The sequence below is a fragment of the Antrostomus carolinensis genome, unplaced genomic scaffold, assembly GCF_000700745.2.
Source record: "Antrostomus carolinensis isolate BGI_N321 unplaced genomic scaffold, ASM70074v2 scaffold6267, whole genome shotgun sequence".
NCBI classification, from domain to species: Eukaryota; Metazoa; Chordata; class Aves; order Caprimulgiformes; family Caprimulgidae; genus Antrostomus; species Antrostomus carolinensis.
The window spans coordinates 1-23222 of NW_010326545.1; the positions used below are offsets into that span (position 1 = coordinate 1).

Sequence of the window (23222 nt, forward strand, 5' to 3'; positions counted from 1 at the left end):
GCCCGGCTCGGTGCCTCCCCGCCCGGCACCCCCAGCCCCTCACCGCGCCGTCCCGCCCGCCTCCCCTCTGCCCGGGGCTGGGAGCTTCGTGCGGGTCTCGAAACCTGAGCAAAACCCGCCACGTCTGAGGAGAAAAGGCAGAAAAAGCCTTGAATTGATGCAGCTTTTTGCACTTTTTAAGGCTATAAACCGGCAGCAGCTGCTGCAGTTACTGCTGTCTGCGGTCATTATGGCTCTGAGCCTTACATAAGGTGATCAGCGGTTTTGTGGAGCCTGTATTAAAATACTTGGAGCATCCAGCAAGGCAATATTACGGTTTCATCTCCTGCTCAGCGTTAGGGAAGTTGCATGCTGTGTATCATTCGTTTTCCCAGTTCAACTGTTCAGTTACTTCCTGCCTGAAAACCTGATCTAGACTCAATATCTCATCTTTAATCTGCTCATGCGTTGAGAAGCCTTGTTGAACAGAAGCTGTAATTCAGTACATTTTTCTATGTAATGTCTGTGTAAATATGTTCAGCTTCAGGTGTGGGAAACTAGCTTGAAACACTTACTTTAAAGTACAATGGCTGAATAGTTTTATTTTGAAACCTACCAGTGTGGTTAGCTGTTCTGTGTTCTGTTATGTGTATTTGAGGTATATGTTTTTGATTTCTCTTTATGCATGCATATATCCAGCAACACAACTTGGCTGACTTAATTGTATAGATGAAGTAGGTAATTGAAACTAAAACAAATTAGATGGTTCACTAGGAAAAATCTGTTTGCTCAGGAAAAGAAACAAATACAAGAAACATACCAATGCTGCAACATAATGTTACTGTGTTCTGCATGTGGTCTAGGAAAGCTGTCTTGTGAAATTAACTAGAATGTCAAGATTAAAAAACCACTGGCTGGTTATTTTCAAGACTGCTCTATGTAGTTGCTTAACTGTTTTGGAAGTACTTTAAATGAAATATATTCTTTTAGTATGTGAATCAGTCTGAGTCCTCAGCTACCTCTTCTTTATATTTAAGATGATGTAAGTACTACGTGTTTTATACAATAAGTTTTGCAGTTCTGTTAAATGTGGCTGTTATGGAACATGTGTGCAACAGAAGTTTAAGTCCATGTGCATTCAGGAGGGATTACATTTTAGGAACATAGATACTGACCATTTCCTCTGCCCATGGTTTCCCTAAGTCTAATGTGGAGGCCTGTCCTCTGACCAGTAAGATACTGAAATGTTTGAACTGCTTTTTAATAGTTTAATAGGACTTAATTCTACTATGGGAGTCCTTTGTAGTTGCTCTGAGAACTTACTGAAAGTGCCTCTTGCAAAGCTTAATTTTGGTGTACAATTTGGTTTAAATGGGTGATGTTGGAATTTGAGAGCTTAAGTGCTAGACAATTTACAATGATCAGAAAGAAATCTGGATACTAAATACTTAGTAGCACTAACATGTAATTTAACAAGGGGCAAAAAAATGCCTCCCTCGCTTCTCAAAAGCTGCTGTACTTTTGTGATGTTTAGATTAGTGTGGGCCTTTGCTGTTTCCAAATTGAAGCCTTGCTTAGAGATTCTGCTGTCTGAACTTGTTCTGTCTTCTTAAATGTCTAGTGTTACCAGATGTGGCAGAAGATACAGTCTCACCAACTAGAGCTCGGACCATGAAGGACTATGAAAATGTAAGCAGACTTTTAATGTAAGACTTGGTGACAGATGTATGGCCAAGATATTTCTAAGATGCTGGCTGAAGTGTTGACTCTCTGGGTCAGGTTCTTAGTTTGTGTCAGTCAACACAGATCTGTTGGAGGTGTGACTGGCTGGCTGGTCTGTGCTTTGAACCTCCATTTCTTAAATACTGCTTTCAAAAACAGAGGCAAAACGTTGCTGTTGAGACGAGCCAACTGCTGCTCTTAAGTTGCGAAACAACTGTTGGCACTCACTGCTCGAAAGTTCATGAGATCACCAGAAATGTAAGAACTTGGTTTGCAAGTCTGCAACTGATTTATTTCAAGGAAACATCAGGTTTGTTTTTGCTTAGACTAGTACAGGATTTGACTTTTTAATTAATTGACTGCTGTATAATACCTTTTGTCTTTATAATTATGTACGAGTGTGCTTGGAATACTTTTGTCCTAAAGGTCTGGTATCATTGTGGTGATTCTGTAGATAAAACTGGTTTTGGCACTTACTAGAATATGAAGGAAAACATTAGAATTTTAAAAATGTATTAATTGTATTGGTTATTTAAATTGAATAAGCCAATTGTTTATAACTGCTGAATGGTGATTTGGTTGGGGTATAGCTGTGTTGCAGGACAAATCCCACATTTTAAATTGTTTAACTAGAGTTCTTATGATTGTGTGAAGAAACTGTAGAGGGGAAGGCAAGCAAAGCTTTTTGAGATGACTGCTACAGATAAAGGCTGTGGCTTGCTCTCTTTAAGATGTACTCGAGTGTCTGCAGTTTTTCCTGTGCTTCTGTAACTGCTGTTACCTTTTATAGCTTTGTTATGTTTGAAATGAGTGTTTCTTCTAAACCCCTTCAGTTTCTTGTGGCTTTATATCCCTCTGAGGAGAAAGCTACGTGCTTTGCTCAGAATTTAAAACTTGTTTTGGAAAGCCTTGGTGAAGGATGTTTTTTACAGTCTGTATCTATTTCACTTTCTCTTTTGTTTTTGTGTATTGGCTGAGGTAGAAAAACACTGCCTTGGCATTAGCGTGTGCTTAAAGTCTTCTACTGCAATGTGTGCTAAGGACCTCAGTGCAGAATATACTTTCTGCAAGTGGTTTATTATCAGCAGTGTTTGTTTATACAGGGGGAAAAAGTTGTAGAAGGGAGGAAAAATCTGTTGTGGTTTGTTCTGTGTGATGTAGAGGAGAAAGGGTGTCCCCACAGAGGTCTGGCCTCCTGGTAGATACAGGCCCCTTATGTTAAACTGAGATGTAAAACTTCTCAAAGGCTTTTATGGATGCCAGCATTATAATAAAGCTCAAAAATCCATTCAAGTCAAGGAAGAAGAATCCATTAAACACAAATATATTCATATAATCTGTTTTTGAGTCTTTAAGATTGCTGGTAACTGGAAGGCTGAACTTGAGAAAGGGAGCATTTTATTTCTTTGTCCTTTTACTATTTACCAAGCATCCAGTAGTAGCTGCGTTCAGATGTGCTTTTGGACTGACAGTGCAAGCTGAATTAGTGGATGAAGTTCCTGATATCTCCTGCTTGGAGATGGTTTGTGTGTGTATATATTACTGCATGAACTGGCTGATGTTTGAGGCTGTTATACCCTTGAATGGTCTAAACAGTGGATCCATGTGGAAAAGGTCCTTTTATGTTGAGACATGGAGAAGATGCTGAGCTAGATAATATCAGAAATGTAGATTATTATTATTATTATTTTTAGTGTTCATGCTGTGTTCCACTTTCTTGCAATATGGAGGGGGAACCACCTTGTGATAGAATATGTGATTACGTGGGCAAAATGCATCTTTGAGGGCCTCATTATGGTTTATATGGTTCATGAATAGAAAGGCTGATTGGTATCAAGTTAGGGAACTAAGTAATATTTGTGGATTTTTTCTTGTCTTCCCAAACCCTCTTCGTTAGAGTTTTGCTGTCTTGTAAAATGGCCTCTGCTGGCAAGAACTGTGTTCTGCTGTGAAACCAAAACCTCTGCTGCCAGATGTCATTTTGCATAGAAGTGGCTCTGTGCAGCCACTAAAGGAGCTGACCAAGTGGTGTTTGCTACCTTGCTGTCGGGGTGTGGAATATTCTGTGTCGAGTGTATTTCATTGTCCTGTTTTTTTTGGAAGTGTCTGCTATTTCTTTTCTTTCATTCCTTTTCTAAATACAGAAATCGAAATGGATAAAGGAATTAAGACTGAGTTTTTAAATGCATAAGTTGAGATGATTGCCATTAAAATCCCTTTGTGTTGTGAACTTGTTCACGTTTTACGGGTTGTCTTTGATGAAGCTATAACTTTTTAATTGTAGTCTGCCTGAATTAACTTTCCTCTGAGAAACTGAGTGTCAGAGATGACATTTGTTTTCACTTCTTGGTTTATGATGGTGTAGTCTGTTTTGTTTGCTTTTTGAAGATAGTACCCTTAAGCTCTTTGGTTTAATTCTATTGCCACTGAAGTACATGTGAGTAGAATTAAGGAATGCAGAATTCTTTTGAAGTTGTTTTTTTCCTTTTGACTCAGAAATGTATTGAATGTGTGAAGACTAGAAGTTCAACTGATATGATTTCAGAATGTCTTTAGCACTTGAACCTTTGTTGAATGAATAAACAGAGACTAACTGTTAAGAATGATCTACTGACAGTTTTAAAAGAAATAAAACACAAATCAAATGCTATGAGATCTAACCCAGCTCTTCAGCCTTGCTTTAAGAAATCTTTAATTTCTTTGCTTTAATCCAAGTAAAGATTTCAGTTTTGAGCAACATTCTGCATTGAGCTCTGTGACTTGGAGTACAAAGCTGCGTTGTTTTCATGCTCACATCTATTTGAATGTTCCAAAATACTAATTCCAGTTACTCAAGGTACCCTGTGATACTCATGAGGTATCGTGCTTTCAACAGTTACAACTTGAATAGTTCAAGTTTCTATCCACTACTGTTTGTGGTCATCAAAGATGACACAAAGATAAAGTTAAATGTAGGTATTGCTACTGCTTCTAAAGACAGACTTCTTCAGGATGTGTGAATGGGCCACAAAGGGTGGGATGGGTCACAAAGTTAGTGTAGCCCAGTGTATTTTCAGCTGCTTGGATGGTATATACTCGTGAATAACGACGAGGGATCTTGCTGGACAAAGATTATTAAACTGAAGAATTGTTTGCAGATGGAGGTTCTGAGTGCAGTTACAGAAAATTACCTTAGGTTTAATAAGCCAAATATTTTAAGAATTGTATTGCTAATAATTTTTACAAGTGTACTATACTGTTTGGAAAAGCCTACATAAATATTTTATTAGTAGCTCTGTAGCACAAGAGATTTCCTTTTGCTGAAAGTGTCTGGCAGGGGACACAAGTCTTATTTGAATGAATGTTTTATGCTTAGTCTCTTAAAAAAATTTAGAGGGAGACTCCTTTCTTTAATGAAACCATCAACTATGTTACTGCTTCTACGAGGAAAGTTAAAAATCACAAGCAAATTTTTTTCTCCAAAGAATTGCACTATGAAATATGGGGTGAGATAAAGGTTATATTGGTGTTCGATTGGGCTCACGTGCCTTGTGTACTATGAATAAGTCTACAATCCCAAGCTTTTGTTAAGAAAATACTGTTTCAACATGACATCTTAATTTTTTTCCAGTTCTATTTTATAGAAGAATGAACTATTTAATATTTTTAGATTTTAAAAACTCCCCTGGATTCTTTTTGTGTGGAAATCAGACAATATTTTAGTCCTTAAAGAAGGAATATTCTAAAAAGCACTGTCTGTACGACAGCATGTATTACATATTTTTAAACAATACTATTTTATAATTGTTATTTAAGTACTAGTGTCTCAGAGCTTTACACAGCTAAAAATAAACACATGCTAAATGATAACATCTTACACAAACACACAAAGTTCATATGTGTGGCCAATGTGTATATCCTAAAACCAAAACAAAAGCAAAAAAACAAACCCCAAAACATTCAGAAGGGGCAATCTGGAGTGGGATTTCTTCTTGTTCAGATGAGGAATGGAGGGGAAAAAAAAATGATACAGCTGGGATGGGATGGTGGGAGAAAAATATGTTCAGTGAGGTGTGCTGAAGCTGTAGAAGACAGAAACCTGTTGAAGGACTTGCAGTATTTGCAGCTCCCTGGATGACACTGTGTTGGAGGAAATGATGTTTCATTTTGACTCGAGTATCATATACTGTTATTAGCACCTACACAATTTGAATATGTGTGAGTGTATCACCCACATGTACGTACACTTTTAATTATATCTGGTGGGTTGAATTCTAATCTTGCACTGTGGAGGACAAACCCAAATGCTAGTTGTTTTCACTCTTTATTTTCCTTGGTGTGAAACACATTACATAATTTGCTCATTTTCTTTCTTATTTCACAGCAAATCAGTGATCTGAAAAAAGAGAACTTCAACCTGAAGCTTCGGATATACTTTCTGGAGGAGCGAATGCAGCAGAAGTTTGATGGTCCCACTGAAGAAATACACAAAATCGTATGCATTTAGGATATTTGACTAGAACTATGTATCTTTTTGAAGAGTTTGTTTTGTGGGGAGGTTATCTGTTTTACTTAACTTTTGAGTCTCTCTTTGCTGTTGGAAATTTTGGTATGATTATTTTATTCTGACATAAACCTTTTCAGTAATAACTAAATGAAACTGACCTTTATAAGGTGTGGAAAAATTAGTTTCAAATGCATGAGTGTCTGTAGTTATGGGACAGACTAAGTGGTTATAAAGCTTGTGAATTTAAATATTCAGTGCCCCCCTCTATTCTTGGTTTATCAGATGTCAGTACAACTACTTGGGGGTTGGTTAGGCACTCCAGCTCCAAGATGCTTCCCTTGAAGCATGCAGATAAAGTTGTATTAGGGTTGTGCGTAGCCTTTAGTTTTATTGCTTTAAATTGAAAGAATGTGTATTTGTACAGGATTCAGGAAATCTATTTGATACCTATATCAGTTTGGAGAAAAAAAAACCCAACCTGGTATCTTTTTAAGTTGGAAGAAAGATTTGAGTTGAGTGGTACCTCTTGCATCCTTGTTATTTCAAGTTTACAGATGATAGGAAACATTTCTAATGCCCTTTGGTGATGCCTGGGTTCTAGAGGGGAAAATAGGTCATTTTAGTAACGCAGTAACATGTTATTGATAACAGATGCTTGCATCAGGTCTCTTTTCTGTAACAGGGTGGTAACTTAAGTCTCTCTGGATGCTTGTCTCAGTAGTTAAGTGCATAAATTGATCTCTAGCTAGGTCATGGTTTCAGCTGAATATTGCTGATTGGTCTTCTGTCCTGGTCTTCTACCCTGGTGTCCTTGTAATTACTGATGTATTGAAATAGTATCTGTCAACTTGCAGGCCAAGTAGTTCTTTGTACAGTGTGTACTTATGTCAGGAGTAGTTTTCTCAGGTTATAACAAAATACTTTTAAGATTATTAAAAACTTTGATAGTTGATACAATCAGGTTTTTAAAAGAAAATGGAAATAAAATATCTTGTAGCTCAAAGGAAAACCTGCATGGAGGCCCTCGAAACTCCAGAGCTGATCGGCGCTCCTCTCCGTTATGGTAGTTAACCGTGTGCTCATGTGTGTAGGGGAATTGTATTGCTTGAATGCAATGGTCCTAAATGCTTTTTGAGGTTTTGGAAAGTCTTGAACCTTGTGAAATAAGTCCTTTAAAAGCTAAGAATAGCCTAGAGACGTTTTAGCCCATAGATACTTTATAATTGCTGGTCCAAGCAATGAGTAATCTATGCGTTGCCAATAATGTTTGGTAGGGTGAGCTCTGTATTCTTTCCAGACACTTTAATTCTTTTGCCCTAGAACATTGAGCTGAAAGTTGAGGTAGAAAGTCTGAAGCGTGATCTACAGGAGAGAGAGAAACTACTCATCAAAGCTTCGTAAGTATTGGCGTTTTTCTTGGTGTTTGTTACTTAGGATTTCCAAGGTCTTGTTTCTGTTTGTTTTTTCCTGATATTTTAGGAATTTGAGAATCCCCAAGTAGTATTTTAAGGGCACTTATCTAGAAATTGCTTCCTTCATTACAGAAATTACATGTGTGAATTCTTAAACCCACAGTGATGTTAATGTAGTTATACTGGATGGTGTGACTTTGATATTCTTCATTCTACTGTATTTTTTAGGTAAATAAATGACCCCCTAGTTGGGAATGGCTTAGTATTCCTGTTGTAGAACTTAAGAGCTTAATTGTCTCAACAGGTGAACTTTTTTTTTACAGCGCTGGATTGGGAAGACAGTACACACACATCTTCAGTTTATTCCAATGCTACTTTCTGTACAAAATAAACTCTACCAAAGGCTTGATACTGTATTTGGAAGCTTTAAAAATCTGAAGGAAATATTGCACATTTTCATCATACATATAAAGTGCTAACTTATCCACTGTGGCAAGGCTTGTGTGTGGAACTCTCAGACTATACCACCAAAATCACTGTATAGTGTGTAGATGTTTGTATTTAATCTTAAAGTGACAAGCAAGTGGAAGATGCTTGGTTGTGCATAATCTATCAGCCACTTGCACTTTAAATGTTTTCCACTTTGATATGCAATGGGTTTTCTATCTCTATTATGGTCTTTCAGTAAAGCAGTTGAGAGCTTGGCCCAAGGTGGTGATGCTGAAGTACAGCGTGTGAAAGAAGAGGCTCAAAAGAAGATGCAAGAAATGGAAGAAAACTTGACTAGCAGAGTAAACTTTCTGGAAGAGGTGAGTGGCTGAAACAGAAGGAATAGTTAGAAATCAGTACTGTCTTTGTACTAGTGTCTGAGACTTGATACTGTGATCTACCTGTATTTTCAAAATTGTTTCAGCTTCCCTGGAAAAATAGCCAGTGCAAAACCAGGAGGGGGAGGGGGGGGCGGAAAAAAGGGAAGGAGTTTTTAGCTGCTCTTGAGCTGTCAAATACGAGGATAACAGTTCTTCAGGAAATTTGTACCTATTGGTGGTATTTCAGCACAAACCTTTAATTCCTGAATTCCAGCGTGAGGAGGCTACATTTTCAGAACTGTTTAGAGGAGGAGAGGCTGGGTTTTGAACCTGCTCTTGAGCTGTCAAATACAAGGATAATGGTTCTTCAGGAGATTAGTACCTATTGGTGATATTTAGGTACATTCAGCACAAAACTTTGATTCCTGAATTCCAGTGTGAGGAGGCTACATCTTCAGAACTGCGGTCTCTGTTTAGAGGAGGAGAGGCTGGGTTTTGAACATTTCTGCTGGTAAGGTCTCAGCTTCATAAATAGCTGAAACCACTCTCTAAGCACTCCTGTCATTTCCCATCTTTATATAGGACTTCAGTATTGCGATATAAATGTGAAATTTTGTGGCTTTCTGTTATCTCCATTCAGGTGTATTCGTTATAGGTCAGAGATACAAATAAAGATCTGAAACTGTAGGGTATGGCAAGTGTGGTTTTTCTGGTGTTTCCCGTCTCCATGAGTTGGACCACCAGAGGAAATTGACTGGAATCTGTTTCCACTGCTTTTCAAGAGAAAAATGTCTGGTTCACACTTTATCAATTCTTGCAAAATATTATAAATGATGATGGGAAGTGTTCAATTAGCTACAGTGAGCCTGTGAATATTAATTTTGTCTCTGACTGAATAAAAAAGCACTTCTTTAACCTCTTTAAGTGTAGCTGTTTACTAGGATAGTGGGACAAAGCCAAATTATAATAGCTAAGCCTAAAACCATAGCATAGGGGCAATTTTATTTCCAGTTCTGCTATCAGGGTATTTCTTCTATTTCTTTGAAACAAACTTCTCTTCTTTATATACCACAGAAAACGGATTAATGCTGAAAATACAGGCTCAGAGTTCAGAAGGATTTGCAAAGCACTTGAAATATGTGGTAAAAGTTGCTAAATTAAACATACCAACATATGTTTGCTAGAAGAAACTTCAATATGTGAAAAAATTTTGGGAACGTTTTGTTCTTATAGGCATCAGGATTGTGTATTTTAATTACAGAATCTTAAAGCTGCCCAGGATGATGTGGAAAAAGCCATTGCAATGACAGAGAAGGAGAAAGCCCTGAGAATAGCTGCTGAGCAGAAACTTTCTTCAATTATGAATGCCCCTGCAAAGGATGTGGATATGATTACAGGAGCTGAGAAAGACAGGTCAGAACTCTTGCCAGTGGTATTTCTAAGCACTGGAAGTCTTTACTGTTTAAAATGTGAAGAGTCAACATGGATATAGGTTTTTATAGTTTGATCCTACCAGATACATGAGTGAGTGTTACTGACCATCTTTCCTATTCTGCTGTTAAATGAACACAGCAAAGAATCAGTATGCATGTGACATGAGCATGTCCTGCTTTAAAGCACCTTTGTAACTTTGCTGACTTACCTCCTGTTTGCTGCTTTCTTGAAACCATTGCTGAACAGAGCTTGTACTCGTACCATTTGTGTTCACTTACTACTTTCATGATGTTTATGTACCCTTCAGTCCCAAGGATCTATCTGTTGAGGTTGGTAAATCTAATGGAAAGAGAAACATAGTGTGTTTGAGCTCCATGGTTTTGATTGGCTTTGCAAAGCACTGGCTTGGCTTTGTTTGGCAGGTAGTTGGAAAGGTGTATGAGTTGTGGGGAAAATGTGTAAACTCAAATCTCCATGCTTTGGAGGATTTATTATTATTATTATTTATTATTATATTATTATTATCATTATTATTATTATTATTATTTAGAAATTTAGGGTAAGATACATGCCTGGCAAACCTCCCAGCAAAGCTTAGTTAGTTTGGGGATATGAGCCCAGAGTGGAGATCAAAACATTATGATTCCTTATACTTTGGAGTATCCTTTCCTGTTTGTGACTGAACCCTGCAGGTAACTGCTCTGTGAACAACTGCATAACTGGTCTACACTGGTAACAGAAAGACTTTCATTCCATGGGCTTTATGTTATGGTAAGACCAAAGCAAGGATTGCAGTGTTTTCCAGACAGTTTTTGTAAACTGCAATTTTGAAATATACAGTGGCATAAAATTATGAAACTGTTGTAGTAGGTTTTAATGTTACACCTTATGTGCCACCGCCGTAATTAAAACCTGGCTCGTTGGTTATCTCCCTTCTTTCCCCTTCCTTTTCTATCTGTTAAGTCATCTGCATGAACACAGTTGCTCTCCTTAGTGGTTTGACCTGGGAAGGAGTTATAAAACCAGTTCCTTTCAGAGATACTTTAGTTGCCAGCTCTAAGAGTTGGTGTGAAAACAGTCCTAAAAGTGTGGAAACAAATTGTCAGGATTGGATCCCTGAAGTGAGGACTGTGTGGAGTATGATGAACATCATCATTTTTTTTCTTTTTTCCCCTCTCTTTTTTCCTTCCCTGTGCTGTAACCCACTGTTAGCAAGATCTAGAATTACATTTTGGTAGATCAGTGTAAGTATTCACAGGACCAGAAAAATATAGTGCTAGTGGAAGAAGAGAATATTTTTGACTTCTTGAAGTGAATCAAATATTAATGTGCAATGCTTTAAACTTGTCTGGGAGTAGCACATCTGGAATTCATATTGTGTTAAAAAGATACTTTCCCAGGCTACAAAATACTAAGGGAATCACAGCTGGCATCTTATGCCAGAAAATTTTCAAATATAATCCTTATGTCTGTCAGAAAACTCAGGCATTGTTTTTCTCAGCTGGAATACTGGCAGTGTCAAGATGTGTAATGCCTGAAGAAGGTAGTGCTGACCTAACTTTCTATTTTTTTGCTAATGTGGAATGAGAACCAGCTTAGGTACAAATATAAATGGAACTAGGTGCTTGAGGGACACTTAGTGATGGCGTGTAAGGATACGGTGTTGGGTGTCCTAAGAAGTGGAATGGATTGATAAGCTTTTTGTTTATGCTATAAAGGACAATGTAACTAAAATACAGAAGCTTAAGTGTTGATATTTGAAATGGTACTGGAGGAAAATAAGAATGAGCACTTTGTAGATAGCCCAACCCTGTTTCTTGCTTGCTTTAAAGTTACAGCACCTTTTCTGGTTTCTCTGGAGGGAGAAGGGGTAGTGAAAATACTCCAAATTTTACAAGTATTGTCTGGAGTTTTCTCTCAGGAAAATTGTCTGCAAGACTTACTGCAATGACTGGAGAATTGGTGGTAGATGATGATGCAAGATTAATATTAAAAATCTTATAATTTTAGACTTATAGAGCAACTGAATCTGTCATTGAAAAATAAAGAAGCTATAATTCAACACCTTGAAGAGGAAAAGTCTCAGAGTGGATCTTATGATGGGAGCTTATCAGCAGAAAAAATCAGAGAACTTACCATTGCTTTGAGGCATGAAAAAGATAGTGAGATAGAGGTGAGGAAACTGACTCAACAGTTGTATGTTACAAGTCTCGTGTGGCGTAGGATTTTAAGGGTTTTGTGCATGACTGTATGTGACTGACTTAAGCCAATTTTAAAAAATATTCTTCTCCACAGTTATTCCCTCCCTCCCTTCTCCATTTCCTTAACATTCATTGGTTATATTGTGGTTTGGCGGTCAATATTCATCCTTATTATCCATGCTTGCCATTCATTCAATGAGAGGTCATGTTTCCCATTGACTTTATGCCTGTATTTTATTATAGATACTGTGCAATTGCTTTACAGAAGTATATATAAAAAATGTTAGATGTTAATAGATCCTTCAATAGATGACATAATTCTGTAGAAGTTAAGAATGTGACTTCAAAGTTTTATTTTTGGGAAGTATCTCTACTGTTACAATCTGGAGAAAAAGCTGTGGTAAGGGAGGTAGGCATAAAAAAAACCCTCATTAAATAAAATGAAAGTCTAGTCTTTAGCTTATAAAAGGTGCTAAGAAGACAGTCTTTTATTTTACTTGGCTCTTAAACAGGAAGATGTCCTCAAAGTTGAAATGTAGAAACAGGTTTTTAAGGCTTATTATTTCTCCACCCCTCCATTGGTTATTCAAACAATAAATTCAAGCTGGCAAAATTAAGAAAGTAGTAATGGAGGCTGTCATGCTTCTGAGATTTTCTTCCATTTTGTTTTGGAATTTAATATTGATCAGTACCTACATGCTTTTTTTTTTTGTTTATGTCAGGAATAGACAAGAGAACCTTCTGTGATTGGACTGATTAGTGGAATTAAAAGCTTTCAGTTCTGGGTCTTCTTGCAATTAAATCAGTATGTGTTGGGAAAAACTATCCTGGTTTCATAAGAGTATTTGTGTGTCAAGGTGAAAATAGAGTCATAGTTAATCATTTCATAGGAGGCTGACAGATTGTATTGGGATGTGGTATTGGAGAAAAAAAATTGGATGAATACCTTTGCACAACTTTGTTTTTTATATGTGATTACTTTTTTTAAAAAAAAATATCTTCTGTAACCTCCCAAAGGAAAAGTGCTAATTAAAATCTCCCTTGATAAAAGCATCTTGCTGACATAGATAAATGTCACATAAAAATGCATTTTCATTAACTCTGCAAGTGGCAAGTACAGTCTGTCTCGTGAAAGAACATGTTGTGTGGGGTTTTTTGGGTTTGTTGTATTTTGGTTTTTTTTTCTTCTTAATTTGGACAGGCTTATACTGTGCTCAGGTAGATTTGTAGACTTCTAGGATGCAACTGATTCAATATATTCCTACCAAAAGGCATATACTAAGGTTGTTTTGTTTTTTCCCCAAAGGTTTTTAAGCTCATTTTGCTTCATTTTAATGCTTAATGAGTTACATTTGTGTTTAGAATTAATTTACTTGACTGTAACAACTATTTTGTTCTTATAGGCTATTAGGATGGAGCTTAAAAATGAGAGAAACTCCTTTGAAAAAAGAATTCAGGTAAGTTCTAGTTTTGTTTCTGTTTCCTCAACCGCTTACAGTGCATGTTGGGATCTCTTCTGTTATACATTCATAGATACAGAGAGGCCTCGACTCAAAAGGAAGCAAAGCAAGTCCTCTGGTGAATTCTCTTTTATGTTAGATGACAAGAAGGCTCACCTTGTTTTTGAAGCAATTTTCAGTAAAGCTGATAGGCGTGCTCATCAAATATTGAAGCTGATGCTCATGGCCAGCTCATGAGATTAGGCTTCTTATACTGTATTCCAGGCACATCTTCAAGATGATGACTTGCATTTTGGGACTATATTTTATATTAGTAATCTGAGTAATAAGATATAAGAACTCTGAGAGAATGTACTTATTAATGTGCAGTTACAGTATCTGTTAGTGGGAAGTTAATGCCACTTTCACATAATCTAATTTAGTCACTTCAAGAAGAGCTACAAGAGAGAGAAAATGAGCTTGCTGTTGAAAAGAAGAATGGTTTGAAAAGAGATAAAACCATTCAAGGGCTAACTGTTGCATTAAAAGCAAAGGAAAAAGAGGTATGATGATTATGATATTGTTGGTTTCTAGAACTATCATTGAGAGGAGAGTGTGTGCATTTTGTCTGTCTCGGGGGTTGACTGATCCCACTGTAACCATTAGGAAGCTTCTAGTAGGTCCTTAATCACTGCTGTCATATCTGTAAGCAGTTCTGTTTATCGAGAGTTTTGGGTCTTAGACTGGAGAGAGAGAGAAAAAAGATACTTAACTGATATGTTCTCCCTTAAGAACTTTGAGGAAAAATGTCTTCAGTTGCACACTGATTTTTATCAGCTCTCAGCATCACTTAAAAGGTATGAGAAGTATTTTATGTTGTTGAGTAAGTAGGGCTGTCATGAAGACAGCTAAAATAGGAGAGATCAATGTCAGCTGAAATTCAGTTTTTGTGGAGTAATGGGAAATATTTAACTTGAATGATAGGCAGTCTAGTGAGTGTTGTATAAGAACAACAATTTCTTTATACAAGATTTATTGTGATGCATTTGGTGTTTTTATTCTTTAAAGTATTTGTTTTGTGTAGTTGGATGAATGGATAATGAGATGGCATAGCTATTACTGAATCACCATCCCTTGGAAATAACTCTTTCTACATAGTATTCATTTTACTTTACTTAAAGAATGAGGAGCTTTGTTCTGAAATTGAAGATCTAAATACTTCGTTGGTTAAGGCAAGAGAGGCAACTCACAAAGCACACGTTCAAAAATTCAAGGTAAGAAGCAAGCCATTAATGTGGCTTCCCCCATCCATGCTCCTCCCTGCTCCATAAATCCTCACAGCGGGTAGTGCTTTCTGTCTTTGAAGGCAGAGGGATGTAAATCAGTTCAAAATGTTCTTTAAAATGTTTACTTTTTCTTACTTTAGAAAAAAATTTCCCAAATCAAATTATTTAAATGGTAGAGTGTTAAAACATCAGATTACTTGTCTTGTTCCTTGACTTTTCCCTTCTGTAATAACTGATAATTATTAAGAAAGAAATGTGTAAAAGGAAAATGAGTTAAAAATAAAGATGCAAATAGTTGTGGAGCTGAGATGATATTGAGCTTTCTTTGTTGACATAAGAATGTCTTGGTTTTTCTTCCAAAAATATGGTAACAGCACGCTCTTCATGTTAGCAGAGTTGAACTGGATATGAGAGGCTTGTTTGTGTTTATTTATGTAATAAATCTGAAACTACTGCTTATAAAATAGTAGAATGTTGTTTGTGAAAATGGGATTTAGTAATGCTTTCATGTGTGTGGAGGAGAAAGGGCTTTATGATGATAATTTATGCATTATAAAGGTCTTAAAATGTAAAATGGGAGAAAGTAAGAACTTGCTATTAAAATTGACAACATAATGTCTCTTGTGATATTTTCAAACTTGTCTCAAACTAAGTCTGGTAAAACTAACTAATACTGATTAGAGGCAGTGATGAATCTTCCATTATGATGTTTGTTCATCCACTTGGTCTCTTAGCCCATCAGGAATGGAAGAGGTTGATACACTTGCCTCTGAAGTACAAGCACCTAAAGCTTTTGTGACTGACTGTACTGTTTTTTGATTTCAGAATCTAATGGAGTAGTAATGTTCAGTTCTCATAGAGCACTTCCCTTGCCAAAAGCCATTTATTTCACTTAAGCCCAAATTTTAAGTGTGCTTTACTGAGAAAAGTATACTCTGTTTCTTTTTCAAGTCATTTTGGCCTGTGTGTGAATCTATAGCTTATGTTTGCTTTTTCATACCATGGAATTCCTGCTTTGAAATGTTACTCTAATTTTAACCCTTTCATTTTTATGAGAGCTTGATTATTTTTGAAAAGTTCTAGGTTTAAAAAGTGTGCAACTAATCCCTCCTGTCCACAGAATCCATAATGCATGTTGGGTGACAGAGCAAGCCTTTCTCCTCATTACTCTGCTACTTAGCTACAAACTTGAGTTGAAGGCAGTTCTCTGTGAGTAGATCACGCTGCATAGCCCACTACCCCTGTCACCTGTGTTGTGAATTTTCAGGAGGCCAATTGTAACAGTATGTGATGGGGAAGAACACAAACAAGACTTGCTGTTTCATGTAGAAAATATACGTATGACTTGGTAACTGTGTGACCTGGTCTGTATTCAAACTGACCCAAAAGTAGAAACCTTCATGTAATAAAAGCTTTGGGAACCAATAATAATTATAATAATAACAAGGTCTCATTTGTAGTATGAACTTCTCTGCAGGTCAATCTTTATCTAATTCTTAGTCATCTAAGACTTTATCCTGAGCAGGATGTCACTGAAAGCTGTGTTACATTAGTTGAGAAAATTTTCAGTGCAACATTTTCCCTGTTGTGTAAGTGTCATTTCACTGTATTTTTGCACCATAGTCTCTATTTTTGCACAATAATTTTGAAGTACTGGAAAGAAGCACAGGGGAGCGGGTTTGGACACAACAGGAGTAAAGACTTCAAGTCTCTACAAAATACCCTTATAGAACTTGAATGCTGCTTTATGTTTCAGGGTGCTGAGGATTATCAAGCTCTCTTGATGGAAAAGGAGACTCTCTTGGCAGAGCTGCTATCAGAAAACCTTACAAAGGATGCTGAGAATCGTAAACTACAAAGGAGGATTAAAAGGACCGATCAAGAGCTAAATGATCTGAATTTAGAAAGAGAGAAAATGGAGAAGGAACTGGATGAAGCACAACTACAGAAGAGCAGAAGTGACAAAACCATTAATGTTATTATCACTTTTTTTCCTTTATTTCATAAAGTTTGAAAATAATTTAAGCATTTCTAGCATGTCCTTCTCTAAGATTTGTTTTTTTTTTTAATTTGAGTACTTTTTGGAAAGTTAAATGCATTTGCCTAAAGGCAGTGTTCAAAAGAATGTGGCCAAGAAGACTGAGGGAAATTCAGGCATATAGTCTGCACTGAAAAATATTTTAAAATAAATAGCATCTTGACAGTCTTAGGTCCTAGAAAAAATCATTAGCCTTTGTAAGTGGTAAATGGTTGCTATTGGTTTCAGGTTTTTTGATGGCAGAATCTGGACATGCATGACAATGTACATTTTATGTTGCTGTTGTATTTGTCTTGCTACATGTCTATATGTGATCTTAAATGACACTACTTAAACTTTCTTCTAAGTTTTAATGCAGAACAGGAGTAACTCATTACAACCTTAAGCCAAATTTCAGCTTACTTTTTGCTGGGTCACTGTAAAAGCTGTATATTTAATAATTTCTGCTTGTAAATTTCCCAAAGCACAGAATTAATTGATCACAATTTACCATAAAAATGATGTTCTGTATCTGTTAATCAATTTTGTTTGCTTCATATTCTGTTTAGGGTTTTCTACCTTGCTGTAGGCGTTTAGATAAGCACTTCTGCTTTTAGCATGCACAGCTCGTGCAACAAAGTGAATGACCAGATTTCTTCTTTTCATCCTTTGAAAAAAGGATGCACCTTCTGCTGAGTGTTTGACGTAAAACATACTTCTTGTGTGTATGTCATCATCATGTGGGTTTTTCTAAAGTCTTCTCACCATTGCATCCTTCATGGCAGCATTTGCTTAACGAGTGGAGTCCTGCCTTCATGTAAAGTCTGGTCCTCTTCAGTTAGGAATTAATGTCTTGCTACATTAAATTACATAAAAGATTAGATGAACTTGTCTTTATTCAGTGGGTGTTTTGGTTCAATTATTAAATAAGGGCCTTAATAAAGCAGGTATAGGTGAAAATTGCTGTCTCTGCAATATCACATAAAACCAGCAGAGGGATCTCTTTACCTGCAAACAAATAAGTTCTTCCTGACTGAAATTTAACTTGCATTTTGGGTTGATTGTCAACTGTGGTTAGGCAGCCGTCACAAAGTCTCTATCTTTGGTGTGCTCTGAAATTTCTTCAGGGTGTTGAGGTTAAGGAGAGAAAGAAGAGATTGCTCCTGTCAGTAAAACAGCCACAAAGAACATATTTTATTGATTTAAAGTGTGTTATATTTAACTGTCTTCTCTATTCAGAACTTTTTTCATCTTTCAGGGGAGCTAGAATATAACCCTGTATAGGAAAGACAGGAAAAATAGAACTGAGTAGGGAGTTGCCAGGGGATTCAGTGTTACTTGTATTACAGAAGCCTATTTGACTCCATTATGTCCAAGTTTTTCATGTAAATGACTAGCTCCTTGGAGAAAAACATTCCTGCCAAAAGATGAGCAGTCTTATAAAAATTATATCCCTAACCTATTTCCTGTTTCTTGCAGAACAGCTGCTTCAATTTCAGACTTGCTAGAACATTTGGATATAGTGATGTTGCCTGTGAAATGTTGCCCATTAAGTAGTAGATATGTGGGAGTAAAAAAATATGCTGTGATATTTTGCTCTTTGACAAATGGAAAACCACTTCAGTGATCTGGTGTAAACTTTTTATGAGACAGCATTAAAAATTCTATTCTATTTATACTCTGAGATACCTATTTATCAATGTTTCTATTTTGTTAGAATAAAACTAGCACGAATGTGCCTAAACTGTAGAAAATGCCCTTGACACCTGTGATGAACTGTCTTAGCTCTTCACTTCCTCACAGGGAAATTTTCAATGACTTTTCATATACTGTAATAAAGATAGTCCAAATTTTTTGCATTTATTTATTTAATAATACCCCAAACCTCTGAAAACCCAGCTTGTTGAGATGATTTGGGCTTTACTGTCCTGGAATGGAAGAAAGTTAAACTAAATTAATTAAGACTGCTATGTGTGAATTGATATTCCAAATCACAGACTGTGCCCAGTATTAGGAGTGTTCTGGAGCAATGGGAATAGATGTTCTTGAGCAATGTCCCAGCCTCAGGGTGGGCAGGTGCCCTGGCTTTTTATTAGGTCAACTTTAAAAGTAAGAACTTTCAGTTCTGTACTTCCCAAAAGCTGCTGTTAGGCAGTAGTTCAGTGTCACTTTAAGCTCTTTGAAAAAATAAGCATTGGGCATATATTCTTAAATACAATTGATGAGGAATAAACATCAACTTATCCTTAATGTTGCTTGTGTCCACCATGTTACTGTGTCTATAACAGAGATTTAGTGCTTTCTGAGTGAAGAGTTTGTTTAAATTTACATGATTAAACACTTTAAGTATCCTTTCTCTCCCCAGGCCTAAACGTAGGCAATTAGAAAGTATTTACTAGGTATTCATATTTGATCAGTTGGTTGGGGAAATGCAGAAAAACTCATTAGGCAGAATGTATTATTTAGTTTTCCTACCTGTAGTTGAGCCTGAGAGGGAGGTTTTGGAGCTTCACAACTTAATTATTCACCAGCCTGTTTTCCATCTGACAAGGAGGGGGAGGCATCTGCTCTAGTCTTCTGCATTATGGTGTTTCACATTCATTTTTCTTAGTTCAACTATCATTAATCATAGGAAAGTCTCTTGGGGAAAAAGGTTGGCAGAGGGAATTGCAAAGTTTACGCTCTGAGAACTGAGGGTACTATATTATCCTTGCAACTCAATGTATAGAAACCAATAGATTTTTCTCCCAGACAATTTGGGTGGTCAATGAGTTCAAGCAACCTGCTATAGTGATGGATAGTTTTGTGTGTTACAGAATTCTAGCTCATGCAAAGAAGGTGATTTTCAGTCTCAACTGTAGTTTGTTTTGGGAAGGATTTAGGGAACTCTTGGGACAGAAATAGTAGAGGCAAAATATCTGCAAACTGCAAGTCTCTTGCAGGTTTTTTTACTTTTTTCCACAACTGTATGCCCTGTCAGTCCACCTCTTTCCATAAGTGTAGACATCATATTTGTGCTGCTTTAAAGGCAGAAGCATATCTTCTGCACCTGACAAGTGTTGTACACCAAGATGGCTGAGATTAGATAATAGAGGGTGTAGTACTGGTATTACATCTTTTCCATCTATGCATGTCTATTGTCTTTTCTTAAAGCTGCTTATGGTTTTTACATAGAGAAGTCACAGGGTATTGGTGGTCACTTGAACTTATAGGGCAGGTCGAAAGTGTTCCTTTTAAGTTTTCACTTAAAGCCTCTCAGTGATGCAAAAGTATAAAAACGATGTAAAAATAGAAAGCCAAGGAGTGAACTTTGCAATGCAGTGAAAATCGTAACCCTGGAGTTGATCCTTTGCTTCCAATGTACATGTTGTATATGAATAGGCTTTAATGTGACCCACTTGAAATCAAAAGACACTGCTGTTATCAGACCTTCAACTTCTTCCAAAAGAACTGTGCTACACTGCAGTTTATATTTATAGTTAGTAGTTAGGAAGAAATAGAAACATATTTGAGAGTTTGTGTATATAGACAAAACTCGGACCTGATTCTGCAGTTCTTTAGTTTTCTTAGTCAAGAAGGTAGTTCTTTTGATCCTGAAAAAAAATAACTTTATTAGTTTGCAGAACTGAAGGTCTAAGCTTAATCATTCTTTGAAACTGAGTAATGTTGGAGTTTTTTTGGGAGCTATTAGAGATTTCTTAGCTGAATCCTGGTAATGAAGCTGAAATTAAGCAAGTAAACCAAAAGACATTGTAAATGACAATTTGTATTTAATGTGCAAAATAAACAGAAGTAAAACACTGAAGTAGTAAAATGATGTTAAGAATCTGATGTGAACCTGCATGAAGCAAGGTAATTAAGTCAAGAAGGGGACATAAAACAGTTTGTAAAGAGATTGCTATTAAAGTGTCACTAGTACTATTTCTTTATACTTAGAGTAAGAAACAGCTATTGAATTTTAAATCCCAGTGGAGGTAAATGTAAAGTTTATAGGTGACTACCATATGTGCAAGCTATTTAAAGGCCTTATGATACCTCACAAATGGGCTTTTCTTGGGAATAAATGGCAAACATTTATTTTATGATGTAGGCTGTGTTATCTGGTTCTTTGGGTCTGAAGAGAAGTTTAGATAGTACAGAGTCTTCTGTAAGTTTTAATTGCTTAATTTTGGACAACAGCTCCTTTGTCACAAGTTTCTACTTCTCTTTTTCCACGTAATCCATGGACTAAATACTCTAGATTTTCTTGCAGAGTGAAAGTTTATAAAATGAGGCTAGTTTATATGCAGGCTATGCCTTCTTCATTGGACAGTGTTGAAACTTCCAATAAATCAGCTGAAAACTTTGTAGTGACACAAACAGTAGTGGTGGGAGAGGAGGTAGAAGGAGCTGCAGGAAGTAATTAACAGTCAGAATCAAGATCTGTTCACAACTTCTAATCACGAGACTGACTTGATTGGTCATTTGAAGTTTGTTTTAACATTTCTGACCTTTTGTTTGATGCAGAAGTAACTAGTAATACAATGTTAGCGCAAGAATTTTCATGGTGTGATGAGAAAAAGAGCAAATGAGAAACTGAATCACCCGTAACCAATTTTCTATTTGTAGCAAGGGAGTAAATTGACTCAGAAGTGAGTGTTCATTCTGACAGCGACAACATCTACATGCCTGATATTCCCAACAGCCTTGGAGTCCAGTATGAAAAGCATTTTAGCAATAACAATCTAGATTTTTTTTATAAGACAATATACTGACACCTCATCTAAGAGTTTTTTTTCTTTAACTGTGTTCATTGATACCAAGAGAAAGATACTGGCTTAAATACATGCTCCAGACTATTCAATGATATGAGTAATTTAAAGCAATCAAAAGTTCAGCTAATAATATGGGTTGTTAGTCTTAAACATTTTTGAAGTTGATTTGCTAAATATTCAGTTTCATTTTTTTTTTGTAGGACCTTAGAAATCAACTAGAGAAATTACATGGTGAAATGACTGAGAAAGAAAAAGCAGTTGAACATCATTACAATATTCTTTTGAGTGAAAGTAATCAGAAGTTGCAGAGCCAAGAATTAGTTATCAAGCAGCTAACAGACAATGCCAATCAAAAGGATCTACTGCTTCAGGTAGGTAAACTTAAGTTGAAATTAATAATGGAAAGTTATAATTTGATTTTTTTTTTGTGAAGAGTTACTACAAAATTACATTTGTATTTGGAATTACTGTTGATTTTGATGATAATCCTTCACTTTTTATAATACTGTATTTGCAGAACAGATATATAATTATAGTGTGTGTGGCATTCAACGAGATTTCTTGTTAGGGTTTTATGAAGCATGTGGATAGAGGAGGAAGAAAGCTTTTCTCATACTTATGTAGAATTTTCCCTGTTGTGGTAAGATACTTTAAAAACTCTGAAGTACCTATGTTTTTCAGTTTATTGTGCAGAAACTTGAAGTTGAGGAATAGGTATAGATACTGAATTTTTATTGTTTATTTTTTTTTTTTTGGAGCCCATTCAAAATGAGGTGTGTGAGAATGGAGCTGTCTGAATGTTAATGAACCCCTGATCAGTTTTTTGTAGCTGGAGGTACAACCATGAAAAGTACTGATAATATTCAACCAGCAATGCAAAGAGGTTGCTCTATACCTGGAGACCAAGGTGCATGCCTGACTTATTTTTTAATACTCAAAAGAATGGATAAAGCTGGGGAAAGCTTCTGTTCAATTTTTTTTTTTCTTTTGTTATGTTAAATTGAGCTTTTTTGCGACATATGTAAAGAACATGTGACAGATCATCCTTGGATTTTCACCTGAATTTTGTTTGCTTCTCTATTTTGTAATATAAAACAAGAGTAAGTATTGTAAAACTGTCTCATTGTTTTCTTTTGTTAGTCACTCGATGGAACGGTTAAAGAAAAGGATGCAGAATTGCAGGAGCTCCTGAATAAGTACAAGAACCTTCTAAGAGCCAATGAAGAACTTGAGCTGAAAAATGAGAGCTTAGTAAAGGAAAAATGTGCTGTGCAGTCTCAGCAGTCAATCATGAAGATTGTCAGAGAGTTAGAGGTGAGTTTTTCGTAACTCTTATCATTTGCAAATAAATACTTTGGCTTCACATTGAAGACAATTTTGACTTTGACCTCAAAGATGTGGGCTCATATGTTGTAATTAACCCATGTAGCAAGGGGCTGTTTTTCCTTCATATCAGTATCATATCAAAATGTTCTGTATTATTAAAAAGATAACGATGGCTTTATTAATAATTATGTCACATGATTTGTATGATTGTGGTGGTACTGCTCTGGTATTATAAGAGTACATAGTATTGTACTCTAAGGAGTTAATATGGCATCACTAAACACTTTACTCTCAAAAAGTGTGTAAAATGTTTTGCCTGCCATAGAGAGGTAGGGTTTTGTGGTCATTGGGGTGGAC

General features: G+C 36.3%; 1 protein-coding gene across 1 annotated transcript in view; it reads left to right on the plus strand.

The window, feature by feature from the left end:
* Nucleotides 1-1599: 1599 nt before the first annotated feature.
* The window catches only part of CDK5RAP2 (CDK5 regulatory subunit associated protein 2), a 77896-nt gene continuing 56273 nt past the window's right edge, over nt 1600-23222 (plus strand). Inside the window, exons 1-12 of the mRNA XM_010171594.1 lie at nt 1600-1668; nt 6065-6175; nt 7508-7584; nt 8285-8408; nt 9670-9821; nt 11853-12015; nt 13447-13500; nt 13926-14045; nt 14664-14756; nt 16525-16743; nt 21740-21910; nt 22680-22853. Coding sequence (XP_010169896.1) covers nt 1651-1668; nt 6065-6175; nt 7508-7584; nt 8285-8408; nt 9670-9821; nt 11853-12015; nt 13447-13500; nt 13926-14045; nt 14664-14756; nt 16525-16743; nt 21740-21910; nt 22680-22853 — 1476 coding nt within the window. The 5' untranslated portion in view covers nt 1600-1650. The remainder of the gene's footprint in view (nt 1669-6064; nt 6176-7507; nt 7585-8284; nt 8409-9669; nt 9822-11852; nt 12016-13446; nt 13501-13925; nt 14046-14663; nt 14757-16524; nt 16744-21739; nt 21911-22679; nt 22854-23222) is intronic.